At 41.9% G+C, this 26,753-nt stretch overlaps 1 protein-coding gene across 2 annotated transcripts in view; it reads right to left on the bottom strand.

Annotated features, from left to right (window-relative positions):
* The window catches only part of col5a3a (collagen, type V, alpha 3a), a 44,227-nt gene extending 21,682 nt beyond the window's left edge, over positions 1 to 22,545 (bottom strand). Inside the window, exons 1-20 of one of the 2 annotated variants that reach the window (XM_029507552.1) lie at positions 22,254 to 22,545; positions 13,752 to 13,919; positions 13,243 to 13,456; positions 12,559 to 12,721; positions 8,081 to 8,203; positions 6,234 to 6,650; positions 5,271 to 5,390; positions 5,084 to 5,194; positions 4,921 to 4,974; positions 4,766 to 4,807; positions 4,372 to 4,434; positions 3,129 to 3,203; positions 2,868 to 2,951; positions 2,638 to 2,694; positions 2,235 to 2,288; positions 2,033 to 2,086; positions 1,856 to 1,909; positions 1,274 to 1,327; positions 966 to 1,019; positions 369 to 413 (exon numbers count right to left, since the gene is read on the bottom strand). In XM_029507552.1, coding sequence (XP_029363412.1) covers positions 369 to 413; positions 966 to 1,019; positions 1,274 to 1,327; positions 1,856 to 1,909; positions 2,033 to 2,086; positions 2,235 to 2,288; positions 2,638 to 2,694; positions 2,868 to 2,951; positions 3,129 to 3,203; positions 4,372 to 4,434; positions 4,766 to 4,807; positions 4,921 to 4,974; positions 5,084 to 5,194; positions 5,271 to 5,390; positions 6,234 to 6,650; positions 8,081 to 8,203; positions 12,559 to 12,721; positions 13,243 to 13,456; positions 13,752 to 13,919; positions 22,254 to 22,341 — 2,094 coding nt within the window. In that variant the 5' untranslated portion in view covers positions 22,342 to 22,545. The remainder of the gene's footprint in view (positions 1 to 368; positions 414 to 965; positions 1,020 to 1,273; positions 1,328 to 1,855; positions 1,910 to 2,032; positions 2,087 to 2,234; positions 2,289 to 2,637; positions 2,695 to 2,867; positions 2,952 to 3,128; positions 3,204 to 4,371; positions 4,435 to 4,765; positions 4,808 to 4,920; positions 4,975 to 5,083; positions 5,195 to 5,270; positions 5,391 to 6,233; positions 6,651 to 8,080; positions 8,204 to 12,558; positions 12,722 to 13,242; positions 13,457 to 13,751; positions 13,920 to 22,253) is intronic. The other variant, XM_029507553.1, reaches the window with a different exon arrangement.
* Between the last annotated feature and the right edge of the window lie 4,208 nt (positions 22,546 to 26,753).

Here is a 26,753-nt window from a genome sequence, read left to right as displayed (position 1 = left end):
CCTGGTTGAACACCCTGATTACATTTCATTAACAAGGTTGGACGGTTCAACTTTTTTGTCATTCTATTCCGTATTCTTCTACACAATAGTCCAAGCAATACAATTTATATTTTCATATGTTTCCCTGAAACATCTTGGAAAACATATCTCTTGGGGCTTATTTCTGTTGTCTCTCTCAGGTGTTGTTCTGCCTTTCCTGTGACTCTGCACTGTGAAAAAAATCTATATTTCTAAGAACCGAAAGCAGAGACTGCATTAAGTCAATATAACATTGTGAAACAATAACCATGGCATTTTTAATGTAGAGGTGTGCTTTTATGTAAGCATCTATGAGGAAGGATAATATTCTTCCAGATGTGGTTACTCACCGGTTCACCTGGCTGCCCTCTTGGCCCCACAGGTCCATCAGCTCCCTAGAATAACAAAAAAGGAAACAGATTCAACATGTACATCTCATTCAACTCCGAATCAACCCCGGGCGTGGATAAGTTTATATCCCACAGACATAATCTGCGAAAATAGCTCATTAAAGAAATCCACAGGCTGGCAGATAAGGCTCAACTATCTTTCCGCAAAGACTAATAGACTGCTCTCTCAAACTTCATCTGCCTCTCTGTGGATAGATAGCATCGTGACAGAGCTTCTACCTGTCATATTTTCAATTCAATGTCAGTGATGCACTGCCAAGCTTTCATTTCTTTTGCAGACCTTGATACTGAATGAACTCAGGCCTGCATAGCTGAATTAAAAATTCAAGAGTTTATGACTTCATTTCAGCAAAGCCGGCTTTGATCTGCTGTGCTTTACCATCCAAATGGTTTGTAGAATTGATTCATTAATCTGGAAAGGCTTTCCCTTTTAACTCTGTGTAATGTAAAAATTGGGCAAAACAAAGCACTGCTGCAGGGTGTCTTTTCCAGGCTTTCTTTGTTTAAAATAAAATTTAGATGGTTGTGGGCACTCACCTTTTCTCCTGGCTCTCCAAGAGGCCCGTGAGGACCAGGTTTTCCTCTGTCCCCCTACATGATAAAAGCATTATCCAAAAACCTCAAGCTATTTAGAACAATTCTGTTTATGCCAGAGCAACTTCAAGCAGATTATTTTTAGTTTACATAGTCGTCACAGAAATTACAGCAATCATCATGATCATAATATGCAAATAAACATCTGCTGTATGATGTGCAAAGTATTTTTCGAATGCTGTGTTAGCATGGTAGTGTCTAAAGGACCATATAAATGCCTTGACAATGTCAAGTTACTAAATCTAACTTACCCTGTGTCCCTTGTTTCCTGGGAGACCTGGCAGGCCGTCAAAACCCCTGTCGCCCTGTGAAGTAATAGAGAAGCATTAAACCCTGAAACACACACACACACATATATGATAATGTGTAAACATTAGCAGAATTGTCGTAAAAGTCTCCCCTGGCAGAGCCTTCCATCTGCTCTGAGTGTGTGTCGGCAAGAGGAAGCTTTCAGATTAGCTGTAGGTCTGCTAAAATGCTGCTTTGACTGATAAAGACTCTGCTGTTCTGTCAGAGCGGCATCAGGGGACCCTGATTTATTTACTAAGCTCTTCCTGCAGCTGTTAGGTATTGAGTTGCCTCGTTGCCAATACATTTAATAAGCTGTGGGCTGTTTGATAGCTAAAGGCTTACACTTGCAAGTGAGATAGTTTGTTATCATTCAAGACCTTGCTGCCTAGACATGTGTGGTATTGCTGCATTCGTGGATCGAGGAGGTGATGGGATGTACGTACTCGGGTGGAACAAAGAATGAGTGTGGGTTCTTGGTGCAGCTCGTTTTGATGAGATTATCGCTACTGCAATGCAGTGAAGTGAGATCTCAAAAAGCTTACCTTAGAGCCGGTTTCACCTGGAGCTCCACGACCTCCATCCACTCCAGCCCGCCCCTACAAAGTCCAGTTAAATGAAAATATGGCTTTACACAAAGTCAGGCACACTTATGTGCAGAACTCGACACATGCAGATCACAGGTTTTATGTGTGGACAACTGCCATACCCAAATATCTCACCCTTTTTCCTGCCTTTCCATTACTTCCAGGGGACCCTGGCAACCCATGTGGTCCCTTTATGAAAGAGAGCAGGATAAATAGAAGATGTAAAAGTTTGAGCATGAGGACAAAAGTAAATCAATAGTGTAAATCAATAGTGTAACAAAGAAAAACTGCGTGGTTAAAAAAAGAAAGTTGCAGTGATGAGAATGTGCAGACTTACGGGAGGGCCATTAAGGCCTCTGTCTCCCTTGAACCCAGCAGCACCTGGAACACCCTGCAAAAATAAGAGCAAAGGGTCATTGAAAACTGACATGATGTACAGGGTGAGGGTAATTCTTTCACTCTTTAATTTAGCACCAAAAAGAAAAAAAAGAGGAGTGAAGAGCAAATCATCTTAAAAATCTGGTTTTTTTGCAACCCTACAGTGATCCCCCGCCCGCCCCCATAAATGATAAATGACTCCACAAGAGAGTCAAATGCACTGTACATGCATAATTATGAGGTTAGAGTGGGGAGAGCATAGAGTTTGTGCCTGATCAGCCAGAATGTGAAGCTGAGGTCAAAGTTTGCAGAAGCCCTTGAGGTATGATGCAAAGTTGGCCAAGGACAGAGAAGTGCCTTACCATTGGGCCCGGTCGCCCTGTGAGACCCAATGGACCTGGAGGTCCCTTCAGAGAGAGCTGAAAGGAAAGAAACTGGATGGATCATCTATGTGTGGTTTGTTTTCAACTTTTCATTGTAAAGCCCTGGCCTTCAGATAATGTGTAATGGAAATGCCAACAGTTGCTGCTATGTTAGAATATAACAACCAAAAAAAAAAAAAAAAAAAAAAGCAGGCTACTGAGCAGTGTACCTTGGTCTGTTCCAGGATGGCTTGTGCCTGTAGCTCCTGGGGAGACACCACTGGGCCCTTCTGGGAATCACCTCCATACCGGAACTGGGGGGCAACGGAGAGGAGGAGTCAGAGCTCATTGCAGGAGTTCCCAAATCTAATGAAGTTCAATCACATAGCCTCCCCTTGTGGTTGCGCCACTACACTGCACAGACCAAAAGTGTGCTATGTGCATGTGTTTGTGTGAACATGAGCATGCATAAGTGTGATTTAACGCCTTACTGGTAGCATCAATACGGTTCCTGGAGGACCTGGAATCCCATCAACCCCAGCAAGACCAGGACGTCCTGGGGGGCCCTGAAAAGAGAGGACAAGGTAAGGGATGACACATACACACACAAACACACACACTTCCTTATCTTCTTTTTACACACTATAAATTACCATTTTTCATTTAATGTAGCACTGAATCATTAAGATAGAGAAGAATTTATCGAGCAACTATTCAAATTATCCTTTTGTCCAATAACTGACCGTTTTCTCCATTCACTATACCCTCTGATGCTTTGGACAATACAGTGCTACAGGAGTCAGTAATATCAGACATGGTGGCAAGAAAGAAATTTTATAGAGAACATGAAGATGATAGTGGCTTTAATATATGGACTGACAGCACAGTCTCCAGGACTAGATAATGAACTGGACAAAAAGAGAAAACCGAGCAACAAGTGTTGCATTTTATTGCACATTTATATTTGTGTGAGCTTATGCAACAAACCTTTCCAGACAAACTTTGAGAGGAATATATGATTGCCAATGAGGACCAGAAGTGCTTTCAGCTAGTGAACGAGGCACAAACTTTTGATTAAAAAAAAAAAAGTCTCAAGTGTAGATACAGTGCAGTCTATATTCCTTTATTTCAGTTATGCGTATCATTTTTCAGGATAAAATATGATGATTACTCCATGTTAACGCCATGGTGATTAATTTGTTATAATATTGAACCTGTTTATGTGGTTATTTATTTATGTTGGAGTCATGATTGCTTTTTTTTTATCTTTGGAAATAAAATAGAATTGTTGTTTTGTTATGTGGGCAGAACTGTAAATGGCAACTGAGAGCGCGTAAATCATTTAAACCATGGGGAACAGCATGGTAATAAACTGCCATCATCATTTTTGCAAAGCAAATTGATAAAGACCATCAAACTGCTGGAAAATGATGGCACATCTGTCACTGGGTGTGTGTATTTGTGTGCGCGTGTGTGTCTATGCGTGTGCTTCTACGTGACTTATATCACCAATGAGACACACACAAAGTAAAAAATTAGGTCAGACATGTATGAGTCAACATCCGTCCCTGAAGTCCAGCAGGTTGAGTTCAGTGAACCAAGAAATCATGATCCCATGGACATATTTTACACTGAGGTTGCCCAAATCTTGTCTCAAAAGTCAAAGCATCAAACTGAGGTCAAACTTACTCACTCAACATTAAGCTGTTCAGATCCTGTACAAGCCACACTCACCAATTCACCAGGATCTCCCCTGGGTCCCGGGGGGCCTGTTGGTCCAATTGGGCCAGTAAGCCCCTGTGAAGGACACATGTCCAACATTTAAACAAACACTAAGGAGCATTTTTACAGTGAGACGATCTTCTATCATGTCATATTCTAATGTTGAAAATACTCAACTTGCAATATTTTGGGTCAGAATCCTTTTACTTTTTTGTAATAATGTACTATTAATGCTCACTTCAATGTTGTGTGAGTATAGTAGTCTTTCACGAAGTGTCATTTTGCTACATATTCTAAAAATATATAGTTTCCTACATTGAAATCACCACTGGTTGCTGCAGATGGTCAATTTATACTAAGAGTAATAATTTACATTACTCCTGTTTTAGGTAGAGAACGGTCTTACCTCTGGCCCGGGTAGACCTGTGGGTCCCACTGCTATTGAACCCTAGAAAACAACCACATGTAGTATGCAATGTCTATTAGTAGAGTATGAACTTATTCAACTCATGCTCATAACTCAGCTGTTCGACTATTAATTAAATGCCTCCGAGAGCTCACCGGCTCAATAACAGCAGGCTCTCCCTTCTGGCCTTTTTCTGCTCTGAGGCTTGCCTGAGGAGGAAAAACAGATGAATAGATGGGGATTGTTAGGAATTGGTTGACAAAGGCAATTGAAGTCATGACAACTTACTGTACCTGATGAGTTCACCATGAAAATTACCTCTCCGTGCCAGGTGTCTGCCCTGTCCCTCTCTGCAAACTCAAAACCGTCCTCGTATGTTTCATACTCCTCGTACTCGGTATCATTCTTGTAATCATCAAAGTCCGGAAGCTGTTAAAGGATGGCATACTCCATTAGCACAAACGTCTTCGGTTAAAGCCATTTCTTGTATTTGCATTTAACTTGCCTCATATTCGGTAACATTTGGGTTCGCTGTTACCGTGGAAACTGAGAGATCATCATAGAGGTCCCTGAAAAGGCCGTCACCATGCTCTTCCACCACTGGTGTCTTCGTGGGGTTGTTCTCCTGGAAGCCAGCACAGGGACTTCAATGAGTAATTGAAAAGATGGAGCGGGGAGACTGAGCATGTCTCATTAGCGCACAATACCTCGGAGGCAAGGCACATGTTGTGTGTTATGAATGTTAGCAAAACAGGTGGATTTCATGGCAGTGTGTTGGTTATCCGGGAAACAGGTTGACAGGTGTGCAGTTAATTACAGTGTTGGAGTGTAATTAGCTGATGGACTGCATCAGATTCACATCGCAGCATGGCAGAGACTGCAACAGCTACAGAAACAGCGGGAGCGTGAAAAATTTGTTTACTTTGCAAATTAGCACACAAACACGGAGACATACAGAAGCATCCCATGTCTGTTGCTGTGTCAAGTGAAGAATTGATTGGGTTGGGGGAAAAAAAAGATTGCACAGCTGTTCTGGCATATAAATAATGTGCAGATTGATTTGAACTATTTATGTGATCGGTCAGGCCAAACTTGAAACAAATATTTTCTCCTTAGATGCGCGTACATAAAAATACGCAATGCATTCATGATACATACTATACTCGTTTGGAGAAGTAGTATGCATTTACTAGTGCGTGTTCTTCAAAAAAAAAAAAAAAATGCACACAGCTAGAAAGCTGAGTGAGACAACACTCATTTAAAATGCATTCTCCACATTTTCTGGTGGGGATGTAGAGGAGGTGATGATTAGGATGGTGCTGGTTAGTGGTGGTGGTGGAAAGCAACTGTAGTGGGAAGAAGTGCTCACTATTGTTAGGAGGAATTAAGGGAGTGATCGGTTAGAACTGCAATTGGCAGGGGAGGGTGGGGGTGAGGTTGGAGGGCATCTACAGGCAAACTTGTCTACCTCCTCAGTAACCCCTGTTTCAGGCACTGCGCTGGGAACCAAAGTGGGTGCCTGGGTCGTGATGTCAGGTTCATGTGTGGGCATCTCCTCGAGGGTCTTGTTGGAGGCTTCAGTTGGATTGACAGTTTCTTGGGTGCTCTTAATTCCAGGCAATTCTGTGGTGAGGGAAGGTTCTTGGGAGAGATACTCGGGCAGTGTTGTGGACACTTTGAGGAAGCCACCCTCAAGACCTTCCTCATGCTTTTTCTTTCGGGATCCCTTCTTGCCCTTGCCCTTGCCCTTGCCTTTGCGTTTGCCTTTCGAGCCCTTGTCTCTCTTCTTTTTGTTCTTTTTGCCTTTCCTGTCCTTTTTGGGTGCCTCTTCTGGCACCTCTGGCTGGTCACTTTGCATCAAGGCATCAGACCCAAGTTGGAAGTTCTTTTATGAAAAGGGGGAACGCATGATGGGGGCACAAATGGAGGGTGGGGAAAAAACAAACAATGCTGTGAATGAACGAAGTACAATAAAAGACACACCCTGCAATAGGCAAGTCAGGCAATGGATACATGTCCTTTGACACCAACTGAGATTCCCACTCATAAACAACTAAAGCAAATATGAAATGAAAGGGAACAAACTAATTGAGAGTTGTTTCCTCTCAGTCAGAGCAGAAGATGTATTTGTTTGGGAGGTCAGGGGTCTCTGTCAATGATCGTTTAGAGGTGTTAAGTCCTGGAAATTCTTGCTCCGGCAATTGAGCAAATATGGTATGTGTCATCCCCTAGACTGATGTCCATTACGTGTCAGTGATATGAACAGCCTCTGCCTGAAAGCACAGCTGAAGGTTCAGCCTGCGAAAAACAATAATGACATGATTTACATCCACTTGTAAACAAGGACTGTGAGTAAGGGAGGATAATGGGAAGTAGGTCAGTGGGGTGACAGATGTTGACATGTTTTGGATTCAGAGTCCGTTGCTCAGCTGTAGTTCTACAAAAGCCAGCTGGATGACTATTGGAATGGCGTCACACTAGCATTCATGGGCCGTCTGGCCTGGAGCATTATTAATGTTGCACACACAGTTGTGTGCAAACACAATGTGTGTAGGTGACACTTTAAAAAATGACCACATAGATAACACATTTCAGGTGTAAAACTGTATATTCCTCGAAGACTGTCCACTCACACAAACTCACATCTTTCATCCGAGGATTGCTTCCTCTTTATCTTTGTCTTTCACACACCACCAAAGCAATATACAGTAATTCATATCCATGATTGATTCTACTTTTATACATGCCTCGAGGAAGGGAAGAGCTATTATATCATGTTTAAGATATAGGCGCTTGGCTCTGCGTCTGTGTGTGGATGTGTGTGGCTGCGAGTGTGTGGAACACCTGATCTTAAAATGCTCAACTGCTGGCTGTGTTTAAAAGAAGTCACTCGCACTTTGACTGATCTTTTTACAAATCATTCAGTACATATGCCGTGCTCAGACCTATTCTTGGCTGTGAATGTGGCTGATTTCTTATATGGGTGCTCTCAGGATAGGTATGCTTGTGTTCCTTTTGTTGGTTAGCTGTGAAGCAAGAGGTTCTATGATCCCACTTTAGGAGCCAGAAGGACCTGACATGGGCATAGAAAGAAGAAATGCTTAAACTTAGAAATAATACAGTGTCTTCTTTAAGAATATGGAGAACACACTGAAACAAAGAAACATGAATTAAGATACACAGGCCTCAAATAGGAATACATGTGAGTCTGCAGTTAATTAAAATGATACTAAAGCTATGCTTTATAAGAACAGCATGAAGATTTGCGGGGGTTTGCCAGTAGGCAGTGCCTCCTGTTGGTCAGACCATACTAACCTCCTGCAGGTCCGGGATTTGGCTTTTGTAGGGCAAAGCAGCGTCACAGTCTGGTATGAAGTTTACACAGTAGTTGGCAGCGGCCTGGTCATCCTCTAGAATCAGCAGTTGCTGAATATCTCCCTGATAGAAAACAGAAAGCAGATTGAAAGTGCTTGGTGTCATGTTAGATATAGAGGAGTAGACAGATAACCCCAGCAACAGTACCAGTAACCCCAGTGGAGCAGTAACAGAAACATATGGTCACTGCCGCGACACAGTGAAGATAGATTTTGCAAGACACGAGGACTGAACCCTGTAACAATACACTTACATCACCACAGACATTGTGAGAACTCCAAAACTTGCTCCATACCTGGAATGCATTGGCATTAAAAAACAAAAAAAAAAAACGGCCAAATGTGAAAAACTGCTACTGTTGCTGTTATGATTACTCCTGACTACTGTTTTTCTGTTTTCCATAAGCCCAGGAGGAGCCTGACTGCATACACAATATGGTCAAATAGCTCTCTCTCAACCCCCTGTCAGGACCTTTCACTTCCCATTCTACCCTGGAGGCGCAGCTAGTGTGTATATACAAACATGTTCAGAGACAGCTATGCTAGTCCCTGCAGCGCTGAGCCCAGAACCTATGTTGGCTTTGTGGCTTCAACATTACTCTTGTCTTTTCCCAAAATCGTATGATAATATCATGCACTCACTATAATGTCACTGAACTGTCACTTGATGTTTTAAGGAACCAGTTAGCAAGGGCAGACACAAAGCTTTACAAATAAAATTATATAAATTATAACAATAAAATAAAATAAAAAAGACTTCCTGACGGTGAATTAACTGAAGTGCTAATTCTCTCTGAGACAAGTCAGAAAATAATTCAATAATGCATGCTGCCCTATGGCACGGTGTCTGACAGGCCTTAGGCTACACTGGCGATACAAATCTATGTAACTGACAGGCCACTGCAAACATATTACTGGGTGAAATGCTATCCAGGGACAGCTGGGCAGCCATTTGTGATGAATTAAGTCAGATTAACTGTGTGATGTTGTGGTAATTATAGTCCCATTGTAATCTCTTTAATTAGGCTTTAGTGGCCAGAGATGAAATAAATCAAAACATATCGCTTCTCCATTTCCTGCTACCAGATATATACCTTATAATGCAGCTCAAATCGTGCCTTACCAGCAGTGCATGTCAGCGCAATGCCTAGATAACCGAACGCTAAACTGCAGACCTGGGAATGACTGCTGAAATACTTTTTTCTTCCTGCTCTGCCAAAAACCCAGTCAAGCAAAGTATGGCACTCTGAGGTGAGATAGACGGGGTGAGAGAGAAAGGCAACAGGGAGTTAATCCGATCTAATCCAATCTAAATTTGAGATCAAAGGGGACGGCTGCACTGAGAAGTATTCCTGTTTTTCTTCCCTAGCAGCGGCTAAAATGTGGCCCAAAATCATGTCTGTCCTTCCAATGCCCATTTAGGATCAGGGCAAGGACATCTGAAGATGAGGTTAGGACCTGCATGAGGCTCAGCATGACTTTATTGGCAAAGATTCACAATCAGAGACTGACCTCTTAACTTTCCCTCTGATGTCTGCGAAAATCGTGTCCCATTCCGGCGAACCGAAAAACTCACTCTACCTTTCAAAATTACAGACTTAATACAAGCTACTTCTCTGTAGGGCCTTATTCAGATCACAATCTATGTGAAATATCTTGCACTCTTGTATGAGTCACAAATTCATGTGGGTGAGGAGGCAGTTGGAAGTTTACCACAAACAAGATTGGAACCAATGCAACAGCCTGTTGACGCTCTTCGTTTGCTTAAAAAGCAACAGATGCACAGAAGTAACAAAAAACATATGACAACCATCAGACATTAGTCACTACCAGGGCAAAATATGGCTTAAACAGACCCTGACAGAATTGATGTGTCTCTCTGACTTGTGTGGTAAATCGATGGGGTTGTTGAGCATTAAAATAAAGCTGCTCTTTAATGATATGCTCAACATTTTATGGTTCCAACATGCCTTTAACACATAGCCAAAAACAATTACGATTTCCATCTCTAAATTAGGCGAAAAAAGAAGAACAAATAAATGCTGGTATGGATCTTATCTAAGCAGCTAGCATGTTGGAGGCACATACACACGGTACATGGCAGCCAAGTAAGAGCACAACCAGACGTGTGGACAGTGTGATGTTTGCTTTACTGAAATGCAAGCAAAGTGTTGAGTTTGAACATCAAACTTCTGTGGTCATTCGTAGGCAATCTGGAAGCAATAGAGACATTAGTGGCTGAGCATGGTCCCCATGCTCCCACGCTGAGCTCCCACGCTGGGAGAACTGGGCCGGAACACTGGCCTCCTCCCCCAGAACCAGGGCCTGGGAACAGAGGCCCAGAGGTCAGCCAGTGTAATCTCTCCTCCCCTGGTACCCGAGGTATACAGCGTTGATGCTTACACTCATAGACATGAATGCATACATCAGTGACACTGATGATTTACCATTGTACATTGTATGCAATTAAATATATAATGTATATATATATATTTTTTTTCTTTATGTGAGCTACCAAGACTATATATTGAGAGTCAGCTCTAAGTCAACAAATTGGGCACAAAAACCATGTGAAAAGGACAGAAGAATGGATTCATCTGAAGGGTATTAGTCATCTTGGCAAATCCTGTATCATTATCATCATTACTTTTCGCATAGCATCATATCTAAGGATGTGGGAGTGTTTTTGGAGTATGGCCAAAGATTAAACGGCCTCTATTGCCTCTGAAAAGGGGAATTTATAGAGCCCACAAGGAAACGCATTTCTTTGTGAAGTGGAATATAAAGTCGTTTGCGAACTGGAGAGCCTGTCAGTGTTCCGAGAGGGGAGCAGAGAGAAAGTTGGGAGGGGCAGCTTAGGTTAAGTCAGGGTGTAGGGAAAATAACATGAATGTGTTGAGTTTAAGTTTTTTGTTTTTTTTTTTGTTTTTTTTTTTTTGGGGTGGGGGGGGGGTGTTGAAGTCCTTCTCCAAATTAGAAGGGCCTCACCTGACAGGACATCTGTTTTTCTCCTGGTGAAAATACAGATGCTTGTGTTTCTGTCCATTAGATCAGTGGGGAGTGATAACAGCCCTTTCTCTGTGTTCTGTTAAAATGTAGCCATAGCATGTTTCCCTTTTCAGTTCCGTATATTCTTGGGGACACTGAACAGATAACTGTTTGGGAAAGATTGTATGTAGTTTATACCTTAACTATATTTCCTTTCTTTTCTTGTTCCACAGCTGACTAGACAGTGTTGAGAGGATATGGCAGGGGAAGGGACTTGAGCTGATTTCTATTTAACGCTGTGGGCGAGAGATTTGGTGTGGAGCATCTCTGAGAATGACAATGGAGCAGTTGTTGCATATTGTCATGTGAAGCACAGAGAATGACTTATGACAAGCAAAGTTTCTGCACTGGGAAAATAAGAAATTGGAATCACTCCCAGAATTTAGCTTAAATCTGCTTGCTCCTCCAGTTCTCCCCTGCATACTGATGCATGTGTGTGCACATTCTCTCATGCTATTGACCCAAAGAAATGCACTTCAACTTCAAGATGATCAAAATTATAAACCTCTTTCAGGAGGATGCAATTTGAAATAATAATTTCGAGTTATATCGCCTGCTCCTCCTTGAAAGTCACGAGTATTCTCCAAGAGGGTGACCCATGGCCATCACGAGACATGACCAAACAGTCAAACATGTGCAGATGGCTTTTCAGACTCACATCAACGCATCCACAGCCAACAGATCCAACTGACAAATCCAAATAGAAAAGAGAATTTCTCATTTGTTGGTGTTAAAATCACAAGGCTGGGCATGTACGAACAACATGCCCCCTCCTCCCTATTCTCTTTAAAAACACCTCTTTTCCTCTTCATTGCTTTGTTCCTCTTGCAGCATTTGATTGACAGGAGACCCCTATCACCCCAGAGCCTCTTGAACTGTTATTTTCCTTTAAATCTTTGCTTAAGTAGCTTGAAAGGTTGTGGTGGGTTGTAAAGGCCATGGATTCCACACAAAATGCAATTTACATTCTTCTTTTCCCACTGTTTCACCAGCTCAACTCTATTGTATCATACAGTATATACAGCCTGTATTTTGGAAGAGTTTAAAGCAAAGTGGGCATAAACAGAGCCTGGTGATTGCTGAGGTTATCCTATCTGTATTGAAATATCCAACTACATACAGCTTTACTCAACTGGCTTTAGAAATTTTATAGTCACTCATTTTGGTAAAATAAATAAATAAATGAATAAATAGGTGAGTTTACTGAGGTAGACCCCCCACACAGATTCTGATAATATGCCTTGTATATTTAGCCAGCTTCAATACAGGGATGACAAAACCGAACGAAATGCAATGAAAAGTTAGCAACTGAACTGAATAAGCATGTGAAACCTCAACAAAGCATGTAATGGAAGACAGGAACTGCCCTACCTCAAACACTTCTTCATCCAGCAACCGTGTCCCGAAAACAGTAACACCGTCCGTACTGACGACGGCATCATCCCCTCGCAGCAGATCCAGGGTCTCTACTGTCTGACAGTCCAAGTACAGGGTCACAGACTTTCCCTGCACACTGTAGGCAATCCTGTGCCATCTGAAAGATCACAACGTGCATTAACAGACAGTCTGCAAAAACATACCGTGCAAGTCAATTTTTATGTGTGTCGTGCAAAATCTTTATAACATTGTGGTGGAAGTGTTTTGTGTCTGAAGGTGCTCAGCAGAAGCAGTGATGCAAACAGTTGTTTCATGCCTCTTAAATGCTGGAAACCAGAAGTGGTTCAGAGCCCAAAATTACTGTGAAGGATGGATTACTTTAACTCCTTTGATCAGGTCAAATGAATTCCCGCAAGTACTCCACAACCATCTTTTCTTTTTAAGGTCACTCAAGTTCAAGCACTCAGAGACAGCTGTATGAATAACTGTAGAAATGTGAGCCCTGCCGAAGACTTCATGGCTTAGGAAAGTTACACATGCTCTGTTAAAATAGATTTCACAGTGCCGATCTACCGAACATCCACATCAGGTGCAGTGTGGAGCTGAAATCAGCAGAGAGACAGCTGTTTTCATTATATCTAGTGCAATAATGAGGTTAAAAGCCCTCAAGCCACCCACTTTCCATCAGCCAGGTTGATTTTCCTGAAGATGGGGTACATTTCCGGTGTTGGCTGCCCATGTTGGTCCTCATAAAGGAACACAGGTGAACGTCCCACTTCAAGCCCCAGCTGTTGCACCCCCTGGTCGTCATACATCGAAAGCAAAAAGAACTGGGATCCCTTTTTGGCCCGGACCGTAGTCATCAAGGAGAAATTCTCAGGAAATTTGGAATCTAGGAGGAGAGGAGTGGAGAAATCATACTGCAAGAAGTAGACATTGCTGACAGTGAGACTTGAGCAAATATAATAATGATAAAAAAAAATTGCCCATGGAAACAGTGTGCACCCATGAGGAAGAATAAAGGGAGCCTGAAGTCACATTTCTAGCAGTTTTATTGAGAAAATAATCCTTCATAAAAGTGACATGTTGGATTACTTTTAGCACTTTTTTGGAAATTCTTTTCAAGGTGCCAAGATGTGATTAGAGGAGAAGCTGTATGTGATCTAGTAAGACAAAAGTCCACAAACCAGGGAAGAGCTGCTTGGTAGGAGCACTGAGCTGGATCTTTTTGTCTATCTTGTAGGCAAAGTCCGGTTCCTCTGTACCCATCCTGTTGCTGCAAAGACCAGCCTCCAAAGACACCCCCTCCATTTTCTCTGACAGCTCCAGCACTCGCAGAATATCAATGGGATCAGCTGGGAATGGAGACAAAGAAAGAAAATAGCCATCTTCAGAAAGGTAGAGAGCAGAAGAAATCTGGTGTGTTTTTATTTCAAGCTCACAGACTACAGCTAATTGTCTGCCTTTAAACAAATATTACTTTTTGCATGACTTTAAATAAGAGACTGCCTTGATTTCTGCGCATTATTATTTTCTAACACTGTATGAACAAAAAAAAAAAAAAAAAAAACTACTTATGATAGGGTGGAGATTGCTGCAGATGGTAACAGCATGTTTTAGCCATGTCAGAGTCACAGTTAAATTCTGCCAGTGTGACAGCACTTTGTTGTCTGGCTCAGTTAAGTGTTGGTTGTTACCGAGCTGAAGAGCAGGGTTTACTGCGGCTGAAAGCCGGTCTTAAAATGAGGAGGCTTCCTGCTTCCTCAAAGTCGGAAGAGACCCGCTCCTCTGAGATGTGGCGGCAGGTGGTCAGGCTTCTGTGGGTGTTATTATAGGATAGGGGTGGTACACAAGCCTAACCCGTAATCCCACTGCAGCACACCTGACAGCTGACACCTGCACACCATTCACCCTGCACCTTGGAGGAACAATATGCCCACATCACAATTTATCATAATTGAAATGCTTCTCTATGAGCACATTAGTGATTCCTATATTCTCACTGGTGGTACTTCTCTCCTAACAAATTAGACAGTTTTGTATCGAACCTTCACACATTATTCATCTTCCATTAGTGCATTTGTGCATGTAAAATGTATAAATAAATAAATAAATAATAAATAAGGGCAGTTGCTGCAAGACCTTCGGTATAATTGATGGTTTAAACAAGTAAACTTTTATTATAAACAAGAGAACCAATGTCACTAAAGGACTAAATTAATACACTAAATAAATAAAATAAAAAACTAAATAAATTTGCAATGAGCACAGCAAGTACTGGCCCTCTCGATAGTGTATTTCTCCAAGTGGTTGGTCTCTCTCATTCCAATGAGCTTATACTTTATTTGCAGTCTGCTGGTCATGTTATTAGATGTTCTGTTGATAAAATGTTGCCGTAAGCATTAGCCAGGATCAGAGTTTTGTTTGCAGCTGCTCTCCCACCAGCTGCTGTAGAGAGTCTGTTTGGGGCGACTCAGCACTTAGTATTTCAGGTATCTGAAATGAGGATCCTAAACCCAAATTGCCTCCTGTAGCTCTGTGCCGTTCATGCAGGTCTTGTCTTTTTATTCTGTTCGTTAATTAAATGTCGGAAAGGGTTTACTGTTGCCCAGACACCGCTTGCAGAAAAACACTATTTTATGGCATAATTTATTTGTAAAGCAGAGTCAGCTTTGAGAGACTGATCTCTCAGACCTCTAAAATGGAGGTGAGGCTCTGAATAGGTGAAACTGTGGGTTGTGAATTCCAACAATGGAAAAATTCAGGCGGAGATCTATATGTATATACAATCTCAGGGCTTACACTTGGAATTCATAGTCTTCAGAAAATTTAAGAAATAATTATAGATGTTGCTGGAGCTAAACAACAAAAACCGCAGGCTTTTATATGTAGCCTAAAATTGGCACTGATAAATAGTCACCCACACACATTCATTGGGGATGTTTTCGAATCTGCTCGAGTCATCATGACAATAAACCAAGCACAAAATGTCAAGGAATAAGGTATTCATTGACTAAAAGGTCATGGTCCAGCCAAACACACTTAAATCAAAAACTAGGTCCCTGACATTATCTGTTGATTAAACATTTTCTTGGCACTAAGGCATACAAAAATTAATTCGCAATTTAACACTGTGGGTTCACAAGGGCTCAGTTTCACATTCAGTTCAATTAAATTTTGTTTTTGTTTTTTGTTTTTAGGATTAATAAAATGGCCGGTAACATGAATGGCTTGCAACAAGCACATCACCATGACATTTACTAAACTAAATGAGTCATCAGACAGGCAAGCTGCAACTTTAAGCAGGCTGCCACTTCAGAGGCAAAAACAAAGCCACGGCGCGCCAGTCTCTTCATTATATCCCCCTTCATCAAATATGTAAACATCTGCATTTCTGTCAAAGGACTTCATTCTTTGCAACACTTAACTTTGTACTTAACATCATGTCTGGGTCCTAATCCTTAATGTTTGTGTTTAATTGAGTTGGTGTGAGTGTCTTTGTCATTGTCTGATCCCATGTGAGCTCTTTATAGCTCTGCTGCTCCCTGTTTAATACCGAACTGCAATCGCTCAGACTCAATTTCCTTTAGCCAGGCAAAGTTGAAAGGTTGGGCTTTAGTGAAAGATCAGAATCTACAAATCTCCTTTTCTGTCTTTCACTCTTGTTCTGTCTCTATTTTTCACTCTCTCCCATACATACACTTGTGCTTGTGCAACATTATTCAGGATTCTTGGATTCCTGCCCCTTAAAACAAGTTAAAAATAGTCATATTCAAGCAATCAAACTATGATATATAAATGCAACCCCTGAAAATTAAATTTCTGCCTAAACCACTGTGAGATTTAACGACAACTTTCGCCCAATTCTAAACATGTTCCGGCTGTCAGGGCTTTCAGGAGATGGTTGACCCCTGACACTCTGAAGACAACAAGAAATGAGTCCAAATGCACAACAATGCCACAGGGAGAAATATGAGACATTCTGCAGAAATTCCTCTCCAAAAAAGAAACGGCTTGCACAATGATCTTTCAGTTAAATGTGCTGTGATAAATAGTCATCCCACACCCAAGTGTGCAAAGCACACTGCCAAAGGGATAAGTTTGGCAAAGCTGAGGCCAAAAAACATGGGGGAAAAAAAACGTGTGTTGGACCTAAAAAGCTGCAATCTTAACTGCTGCTGCAACAACACTGAACCCGAGAATGACAAGCTTCTCTGGAATATCCCGTTCAGTCCCACCACCCCTAACTCTGGGCGTCAGGATGAAAACCCCAGGCAAGTGGCAGGCTGCCATTTGAAGTCTGGATACACAGAGCATTCAATGAAGAAAAGCTATCTATTCCCTGCTTTGGATCCATTTATATCACCTTGACTGGTGCCAGTTCTTGCAGCCTCTTTACCTTTCCTGCAGCACTGACTGTCTGAGCAGGCTTTGTTTGCATCTCATTCAGCTTTGTGGTGATCACATCTGTGCCTCACCTGTCAAATCTTCTACCTCTACAGATACGCCAGAAGAGTGCCTAAGTATGTTTACTGATAAAAGTTACGATGCAGCAGCTCCTCTGCTGACCTGTGAAGTTTGCCGTCCTTTTTTCTTAAGAAATGGTTAAAATAGCATCAGTGAATCTCTAAGGACTGATGACTCAGTGTTCAGTCCAATCACACCAGAGGGTCGGAGTACATGGGAAGTAGCTGAAACCTCCACCGCATTTCACAATCATCTGGAAATTCTGGGTGGACAGTTAGTTGTACAGTGTATGACTAGTGTGTGGATGCATGAAAAAACACGATGATGTTTCTAGATTCTGCCTTTTTCTGTTTTCCTTGCGACAGTCATGACTGCCTAGCAACGGAGCTGTCCCACAGTTATCCTGACAGAAGAGAGCAGAGGACAACACCTCACAGATCACGCTCTATCCCCTGGAAATGCCACCAAACAGTCTAGATGTGTGTCTTTTCTCTGGCAGTGCAGCTATTGCCAAAGTCCTTCCAAGTCCTGCAGGCACACATCTCAGCAGCACTTCAGTCACACACGGACATAATGTGGTCTCTGTGTTTCCAACGCTAATGTCTGTAAAGACATTGTTCATGACTCACACCACCTACACTGCCTGCTCAGCCTGAAAATACCAATCGCACACACAATACTACTCTGTCAAAAGCTATCGTGCATGGGAGCTGGGGAATTTTAATCAAATATGAAGCCAATATGAATCTGGGCAACAAGAATTTGGCATGGTATCCCACACCACACCCTATTATGAGGAACAGGAAATAACTGATAATCATCCTGTATTAAATAAGATATCAGTACTTGTTCATATGCTCAAAGCGTGTGCTTACAGCTGAAATATATTGATGTTTGCTTCTCTTTCACTTTTTTAATATGGATTTCTTCCTCCGCCTAATGGCTTTGTTTATTGAAATGAAAATTGCAATGAAACTTTGTGAGGGGAAAAAAAAAAAAAAAAACGACTGACGAGAGAACATTTCTTCTCTGTGACAAGCTATAAAACAGATAGTGATTAATAATGAAGAAGTGGTGGCAGAGCCAGTGGAAGTGAATCGGATGAATCCAGACAGTATTCCTCCCAGGCTGCCCGAAGGATCGCCTTAATCTAATTAGCAGTGGGTGTGGCCTCTCGTCTGGGTCACTGCTGAGTGTGGACATGAACTAGGAGAGACCTTGAGAGATAATAGCCATCTGAGAAGATGAGGTATTATCATAAACCTAACATGAACCAAATATCACTGAATTACTGACTGTACACAGAGTCAAACCAAAATAAGCAAACATTTTGCGATAACTGTTTATGTGAAGCTTAATTATAACATCGGGGGTGGGGGGAGGCAATACTTTGGATTCGTGCCGTTCTCTTAATTTCTTTCGGCATCATTATTTTATCTGTCAAACATTATGCTCTTTGGCTTGTAAACAGAGGCTGTTAAAACATCTGTGACAGAGGTAAATCTATTGTAAAATCGAGACAAAGGCATTTCCTGGGCTGCAAGTCTGCAAACTGAGAGACAATGATTTTTATCGCCATAGATGTACTTTGTTGCTGGGTCTGCTTTCAGTTATTACTCAGAGTTTAGGAATAAGTCAACATGTTCCGAGGGGTTATGAGCTATGAAATCATGAATATCGTTAGTACGTAATGGAAGCGCTGATTATGGCACTGGCTATTCTCAAGTGTTTGATCCGTTTTAAGCATATCGTCTATAATACTAAATATTTGAAATACCACAATATTAATATTCATGATTATCTCTCTCAGCCTGTGTAGGCATGCAGAGATAGAAGTTAACCAAAGTCATGCATATGTTGAGGTTTTAAGGTTGAACTGCACAGGTGCTGGAAGAGTGGAGGACGGGCTGGACTTGACTTGAAAACAGCAACAGGAAATGTCGAAGTTCTATATGCAAACGAAAAAGTTGGCTATTGGGGCATTGGCATTCTGTTGCTCCGGATCTGAGTAGGACACATAGTCAGCTTTGAGGAACAAAGCACACATTGTAAAGTATATGGGACACTTTGTGAATGACAGTTATAAAATGGTTTTGGCTCTGCTGAATATGGGTCAGTGGCTGCGTCCAGTTGTTTATTCTCAATGTCAGTTACTCATTTGGAGTCGAAGCAGAAGATTCGTGCCGGAATCTGGTTACATGTTTCCTTCCAGTTCTCATCAGCATCACATTCTCCGATCTCCACAGTTTGTTCAACACATGTTTGTTCACAGCAGGTTGAGTTGACGGGCCAAAAGCTGCTTGGCCCACAGAGAAAACACCTGCCCTTCAAGCCCACAGACTGGGCGGGCTGTCCACACAAACATACACAAAAACACACGCTTGCTTTGCTCTGCTTGTGAGGACACTCTAAAGCAATAAAGTACATCTCCAGCCCTAACAGTGATCTCCACTGCTTGGCTAACATTAGCCGTAACCAAGCCTGACCCAATTCATACTGAATACTTCCGATATGTGTAATGAAGGTATACACGCATTCTCCTGCAGAAGTTCTGCTCTATTGTGCTTCTGGCAGACACTTTGAAAATATTGTCAACAATGTGTGGGCCTTTGCTGAACTTTGAGATCATTCCCTTTCAGCAGTTTTGTTCCTATGCTGAAGAACACTTGGCAGCTTCAGAGAACGCTAAATGTGAGCAGGTTCCCCGTGTCGCTGAGAGTAGCATATTGTTTTCTAGGGGCTGCACGTGACTTTGGCAGAAAGGTTCACTACTCCGATCTCACCCAAGATGTGCAAGATGTGGATGAGTATGGCAAGTTTTTTCTGATGCTCATAAACTGGGATAAAGAGGGAGATGATATGTATAGGGATGATCCAAAGAAACCAGTTCCTCTGATGCCTGCTCATTGCAATTCTACAGGAAGCATCTCCAAACTAGTGCCACAAAAATACTGCTTGAAACATCCGGTGATCAGAAAGCACAGGGCTATAGAAGCCTGAAGGGAAAGGAAGTTCCTGAGCTTCTGGATACCAGATGTGTATTGAATACTATAGATTTCACTTACAGAGCAATGCATAATCGCTTCAGCGTAATCACTAAATATTAAGGACCTGGGTAATACCAAACAGTTTGCCTCATCAAAAAATCTGAGGAGGAGTTTGTTGCGACACTTGCAGAATCAGCAGCTGGGGATAGACATCAGCATCTTTGACACCTCTGATGTTTAATGTTTCCTTCAGAGAAACAAAAAACTCACATAATAGGAAAAGTCACTGAGGCGGCAATGGGCATAAAAAGCTTTTTTCCTCTTCCTTTTCCCTGAAAAAGTCAGATGCCTTTTTCATTTGCCACTAATTTGTTATTAGATCAAAGGCGAACAAGGCCCACCGCCCTCCTTTGGGAGTCTGGGACAGGATTGGCAAGGAAGTTGGATCAAACAGGACGCAGTAAGGGGGCTACATGCACAGTTTCTCTTCTGTCATAGAACCAGTGAAGGATTAAGGCATAAGCAGGAGGAGGGAGACGATGTAAATGAAGTGATAATGCATATGAAATAAAAACAAACACTCCCTATTCCCCGACTTTGAATGGAACATAAAAAAGAAAAGAAGGGAAAAGAAAACTTTGCAAAAATGTGTTGAGGCAAAAGAACAGAGGATTCTAACTTAGACTAACTGTAGACGTGTGCAAGAATGTCTCACTTCCTGTCAGCAAACATGACTACAAAGTACTCTCTCATCTTTTTTCGAACACACACAGAAAGCATATGGGAAAACATTCTTTCACATTCACACACACACATGCACACAAACACCCACAGACTGAGAGGCACAAGCATTATCAGCCACATGCACATATCTAAGACTGCCGTATCAGTGCTGCCATATGTCCCATGCAATTTGAAATCATCTCAGCCTCTCACTTCACAAGCCCTCATTAGAGAGCAGTGGACGCTGTGTCACTTGAATATGATTATGGCATTTGGCTCACTTCCTGCTGCCATCGCTTTATTTCAGCTGAAGAAATTCCAGCTGCTCCTGCCAGCCATAATGTGTGCACATGCAGAAGGCCACTAGTGAAAATAAGACATCTTAAAGCCCTTCTGGTCCACCACGGGGTCAACTCCAGCTTTTAAGGCATGTCTCTCCATCAGGGAGTCTCTCCACACACCGCAGCACCTGCAAGGAAATGGACTGCTGCCAGTTGAAGATACTCAGGATTTGGCCACAGGGCATGGAGGCCTGCGTGGGTGAAAAATCGCAGCGGCAAAGAGTGAGGATGCACAACCTGGTTGTTTCTGAATATCCTGAGAATTGCAGGGTTTGTTGAATTAGATCTGGAAATGCATTGGACACAGTGACACACAGGCAGACACCATGGAAAATATAAAATTGCGCCAGAATAATCATAACTAAAGCAGTGAGAAATTTGGTATTAAGCACCTCCACTTAAGACCTGTGTGAGCAAAAAAAAGGGGCACATTAAACAGATCCATGACAGGAATTTTAATCTGCTCAGCTCACTGTTCAGCCGTTCACCTCCTTTCTCAAGCCAACGTTAAATCTTTTCACAGTAAACTAACGCTGGTCACAAGCAAACTCAAACATGACATCATGCATGTCCCGTGTCCGAGGGTCTGGGGGGGGGGGCACCTGACCCGGAGACACGCGTCCCCATTCAGACTTTTGGAAATTTGTGTCCGATTACAATGCAAGCTGGAGCAGGAAAAGCTGCTACTTGTGCTGCAGCGCGGATAATTAATAGCCTATGTATGAATATTAAATTGAAAAAAAAAAAAAAGCTCATACATACTTGAACATCATTTCCACTGCTCAGAATTCGTCCAGACAACTTCTAAAAATCATTTGAGCCAGCTCCAATTTCTAAATCCCGACCTCAATCGACTCTGTGGGGCAAGTCGCAGCATCCCCAAAAAACACTGAGCCAGATCCAAAGCGCAGATGTCAGCATACCAACATGTGAGTGAAAGCTCGACAGACAGTAAAGATTATTCTTCTTTTGTTGCTCTTTGCTGGTTTGGGAGGGTGGCCGGGCTCGGTGTGTGTGGGGGGGGGGGGTCAAGTGATGAATGGGAAAAGTATTGGAAACAGAGATAAAGGGGCAGTGCATCACTTCTGTGCAGAACTTTACTTATTCTCGCATCTAATCCAAAGCATCCTTTACTTTTCTTTCTCCGCAGTTGGTCAGATTGATACTTTACCCGCTTTTGAAGTCGTCAGGTGAAGCAGGACAGCCACGACAAAGAGCGATATCCTCCTGCGCGACCTGGTCCTTACTAAACGGTCCATCTTCTCCAAGACCAGAGACACCCCCCCCCCCTCCCACCCACAGCCTCCAATCTGCCTCCGCTCTCACTAGTTTTCTGCGGCAAGCCAACTAGGCAGCCATGCGGTGCCGAAAAGGAAGAGGACGGCGGAGTCTGTAGTTCCACTCGCTTGATGGCTGGAGAAGTTTTGTTGTTGTGATGCCTGCTCTCAGTTTGCCTCCGCTCTGTCCCCCTCTCATTCAATTTCTCCCTCTCCCCCATCACTCCCTCCCTCTGTCCGCGCTTCCTCCGCCCTCCTCCCTCCCCCCGAAGGGCCGCTGTCCCGGGACGCACGGATGAGCTGCGCGCCAGCACGAGACACCGCCGTAAATCACATTTATTGCTCGCGATAATTTGTTAAATCTCGCTTTTTAAAGGATGGAGATTAGCCAAAAAAAAAAAAAAAAAAAAAAAAGTGATGTAAGCGATCTTGTCAGTTTCCTGAATTTTTCCAATCCAACCAGTGTAGGCAGGTTTATGATCCACAGAGACTGTGACAGGACAGGAATTAAAATTGATTTGACTAGAACTGAATACAGCGATGGTGATGATTATATTGTGTAGGCTCCTTATTAATATTGTTTTATGATTAATATTGTTTTAGGTAAGCCCATATATCCCATGGCACAAGCTAGCTGACTGGAGATCAGAGGTCTGACCAGCCCATTGAAGATGGGGGGTTTATTCATGCTTTGAACTGCACAGCTGAAGGTAAATAGCCATTAACTTTACAGTAATATGGCCACTTCAAGAAGCTTGATTCGCTTTTGTTTGTTTATTTCTTTCTTTATTTTGTTTGTGTTTTTGTCGTTGTTTTTTGCAGGCAGGTTATCTCCACCATCACTCTAATCTCATCCAAGCATTTGGGCGTTGCGTTTCTGCAGTGCTTGTTCAGGCTGGAGCTTGACCTCTGAAATTTGGAGCTGCAGCTTGAGGCTGGCGGGCTGCATCCTTTGAGGTTAAAGGTCACTGTAGGCTAACAGTGTAAGATCAGGCAGTTTAGGTAGTTCAGAGACAGTAACACCTGGCTAAAAATCTGAATTTAAAACAATAAGGTCTATTGCTACACAAGCACCAAGTTCACTGTCAGCGTTCCTTCCACCTTTTACCATCCTCCAGTAATCTACCAATAAAGACCATTTCATGTTCCTGTTTTCACAAAACAGAAATATATAAATATACATTGCACATGTTCAAGCTCATCACAACACATGTGTTGAGAGTTTTGATACCAACGTGTTTTTACAGGTAGCCTGTGAGAGCATATAGACTGAATTTGCATGAAATGTCAGGAAGTTCATAATATCTTTAAAAGGACACATCTGACAGGAATGCACAGAGGTAATTGGTTTTGACAAGTCACCTGCTTGTCTATACTGCAGGGGACAACTGTCCCAATCATCTGCCAAACCTTCTGCCAAAGTTTATGCAGTCTTTATCGCTCGCAGAGGCTGAATATACTCCTGCCAGAAGCCTAACTAATTCAAAAAGACTTCAGTATTCAGTTGAAACATGCTCTAAGAAAAAACTTGTGACGACCTTGTCTAATTGGAAAATTACCAAAGACCAAAATCTTTCTGGAGTCCAAGCTACGACAGGCCTTTGTGAAGTAACTGGGAGTTGGAGCCAAACTGTACCGTTTCTCTAAAATATTATCCCGTATTATCTCTAGCCAAAACCAACTGAATCACAATATACTAAATTAAAATTAAACACCACTGGCCCAAAGAGAATTATGATGTGATTGCAAAACATGGTGATGCTCTATGCTAAATTAGTTATGTCAAAAGGTTGAGCTTAACAACATTCAAAACATTTCTTCTTTGTAGTCTTCATAATAAAGAACCTTCTGGCAATATAAATGATAAAGAATATATTTCCAGAGGTCCAAAATTATTGAAATTATTCAAGCACTTGTGAGAGACTTGATAAAGAAGAACAGTGAAAGACAGATAGAAGCAAATTTAACAGAAACATCCAGATTAGCGGACCGTGAGGTTGAATAGACCCCCTGACCTCCCGCCATCTCCATTCTCAATACCAGTTTAGTCAGCCTGACTCAGGGCCACATTCTTTGGAGCTTTTAGCAGATAGTTACTAAGAGTTTGCTGCGTAGTCTGAGTTCTGGGTGAGAAATATTTCTGGGCGTCCGCTATGTGCCTTTGTCCGACTCCTGGACCTGGACAACTTACTTGATGCTCATTCTTTAAAACAATAAATAAATTAATAAAATAAAATAAACAGAAGAAAATAAACTTGATATTAGCAGCTCATAGATTAAGGTTTTCCACAAAACTGGCAAATATTCATACATTGAGCCCCCGGCCCAACAAGCACGTTTCCATTATCACGTACGACAGGGGAAAGTTGATCCTTTTGTCTCATGCCAAAATTTTGTAGACTGCCATTAAACAAGAGGGTTTCATAAATTAGATTGAACATGATTAATGTAAGGTAAACAGGAGATCCTTTTTTCAAACACATCAACGCTTCTCTGAAGTGGGATGCACGGAGAGCGAAGTCAGTTCATGTCGTCCGTCTCTTTATCCTGATATTCAATCTGCAGGAACTAATTGAGTCGGGTTTTTTCATGCTGCGAAGTTTGTGCAAACATCATGATTATGAATTATACTCCATGGGTCTTGACATGCATTTGAGGATTTGTGGTAAGAAACTAAATCGCAGTTGAGGTTTGGCAGGAGAGGAATCTTTTACAGACTTTATAGTAAAAGAAAAACAAATGATTGAGGATGCATCTCCTGCCGTTTTAGTTTTAGCCTGGTGTCTTATTCATTTAGTTAGTCTTCAACTCTCCAGAATGATACATATCGCACTCACTATACTTCTAGTGGGAAGTTTATATCAAGCATGTGACATTTGGTCTCATAAATCGAAAACAACTCTTTCTCCCTCTGCAGGTCGTTCTGTGCTGATAAATGATGGTGGACATTTCTTGTCATTTAATCACTGAGCTAGTGGAAGGAAGTTATTGAATGAGGTGTGTCATCACCTCATTTTAGGACTTGTGAGCTGCCGTGAAACCTTATTAATTTTCAACAGGAGCTGATGAGTGTTCGGTATGGAGTATGTCTCTGGTTTTCTCCTTGTGTTAAAAACATGCCAGAACAAGATAAAAGGAACTTATATTCCTGTCAGCAAGTATATGCATCCAAAGTTTCAAAAGGAAGGAGCAACTGACTCTTTCAGCTTGTCAAATAATGATTTATGTATATTGCAAAGCAATCAAATACCTTTCTTCTTTCCTCATCTTTGTGAATCTCAGATCTTACACTGCTGCTTAATAGCCTTGTGGTGTCATTTAAATGTACGCTATGTAATAAGCATTGCTATTACTTTCTGGTTTTGTGATTCAACGAGGATTTAAAAATTTGTGTGAATGATGATTACAATGCAGTTTGTATTTTTGTGTCTGCCGGAGCGTGACAGCTAATCAGTTCTCATGATTATATCAGAATATTAGATAAGAATTCCAGGCTTTCTATGCACATGGTGACTTGGAGAAAATACCCACATCTGCCTGCAGCACATGAAAGAATAACTATATGGTTTCAGTGCTCCTGCTAATGCTAAAAAAAAAAAAAAAAAGTAATTCCTGCACAATGGTTTAAAATGTGTGTTTTGTCAGTGATTACAAATCAAAGAGGAAATAATTCTGACATCCATAACTGATCAAGAGCGCCAGCAAAAGAGGCAACAGTACAGACAAAATTCACATTTTGCTTGCGGGAGAAATGTAGGTTAATCTGTCAGAGGCTGGTAAAAAAAATCTGTGATCTGTCAAAATAACTCAAGGGAAATGAGACTGTGCCACCCACTGACTGCTGAAGATAGCATCTCAATACACCAGACAGCCTGTGTTCTTACATAAGAGCTTCCCCCTAACCATACCCAACATGCTCACCCCTCCTGCAACAGGTTACCTATGTTTATCTTAGTATGACCAATTATCCCGTTTGGATTTTTTTTTTTTTTTTTAATGTTTCAACTTGAGTTTTGCCGAAAGGAGCAAGATCTCTATCAGAACTAAAACTGCACAGGGACTGGACGCAAAGCTGAGCAGACATATCACTCCACGCTGTTGTTGTATATTTTGGGAAGCATACTGATATTTTCCCTTTTGCATTGGTCTAGTGAGGGGAGCTGCCAGTCTGGAGGTAATTATAATCATTAGAGATGACCGGAGACTAAGCTAATTAACATCTAAAGGCCATGCCTGTTAAATGAACTGCTCAAACAAATAGACTAAATAAACTCAACCAGCAACCGCACTTAAGCTTACCCCGTTGTGTACCCGCCTTCACTGTTAGCTTACAGCACAAAACACCATGATTTTGATACCTCGATAGCGAGATAATTATGTTGAAAAGGGAACCT

The sequence above is a fragment of the Echeneis naucrates genome, chromosome 8 (genome assembly GCF_900963305.1).
Source record: "Echeneis naucrates chromosome 8, fEcheNa1.1, whole genome shotgun sequence".
NCBI lineage: Eukaryota > Metazoa > Chordata > Actinopteri > Carangiformes > Echeneidae > Echeneis > Echeneis naucrates.
The sequence above is the reverse complement of the archived record's forward strand: the minus strand, read 5'-3'. Positions and strand labels throughout refer to the sequence as shown.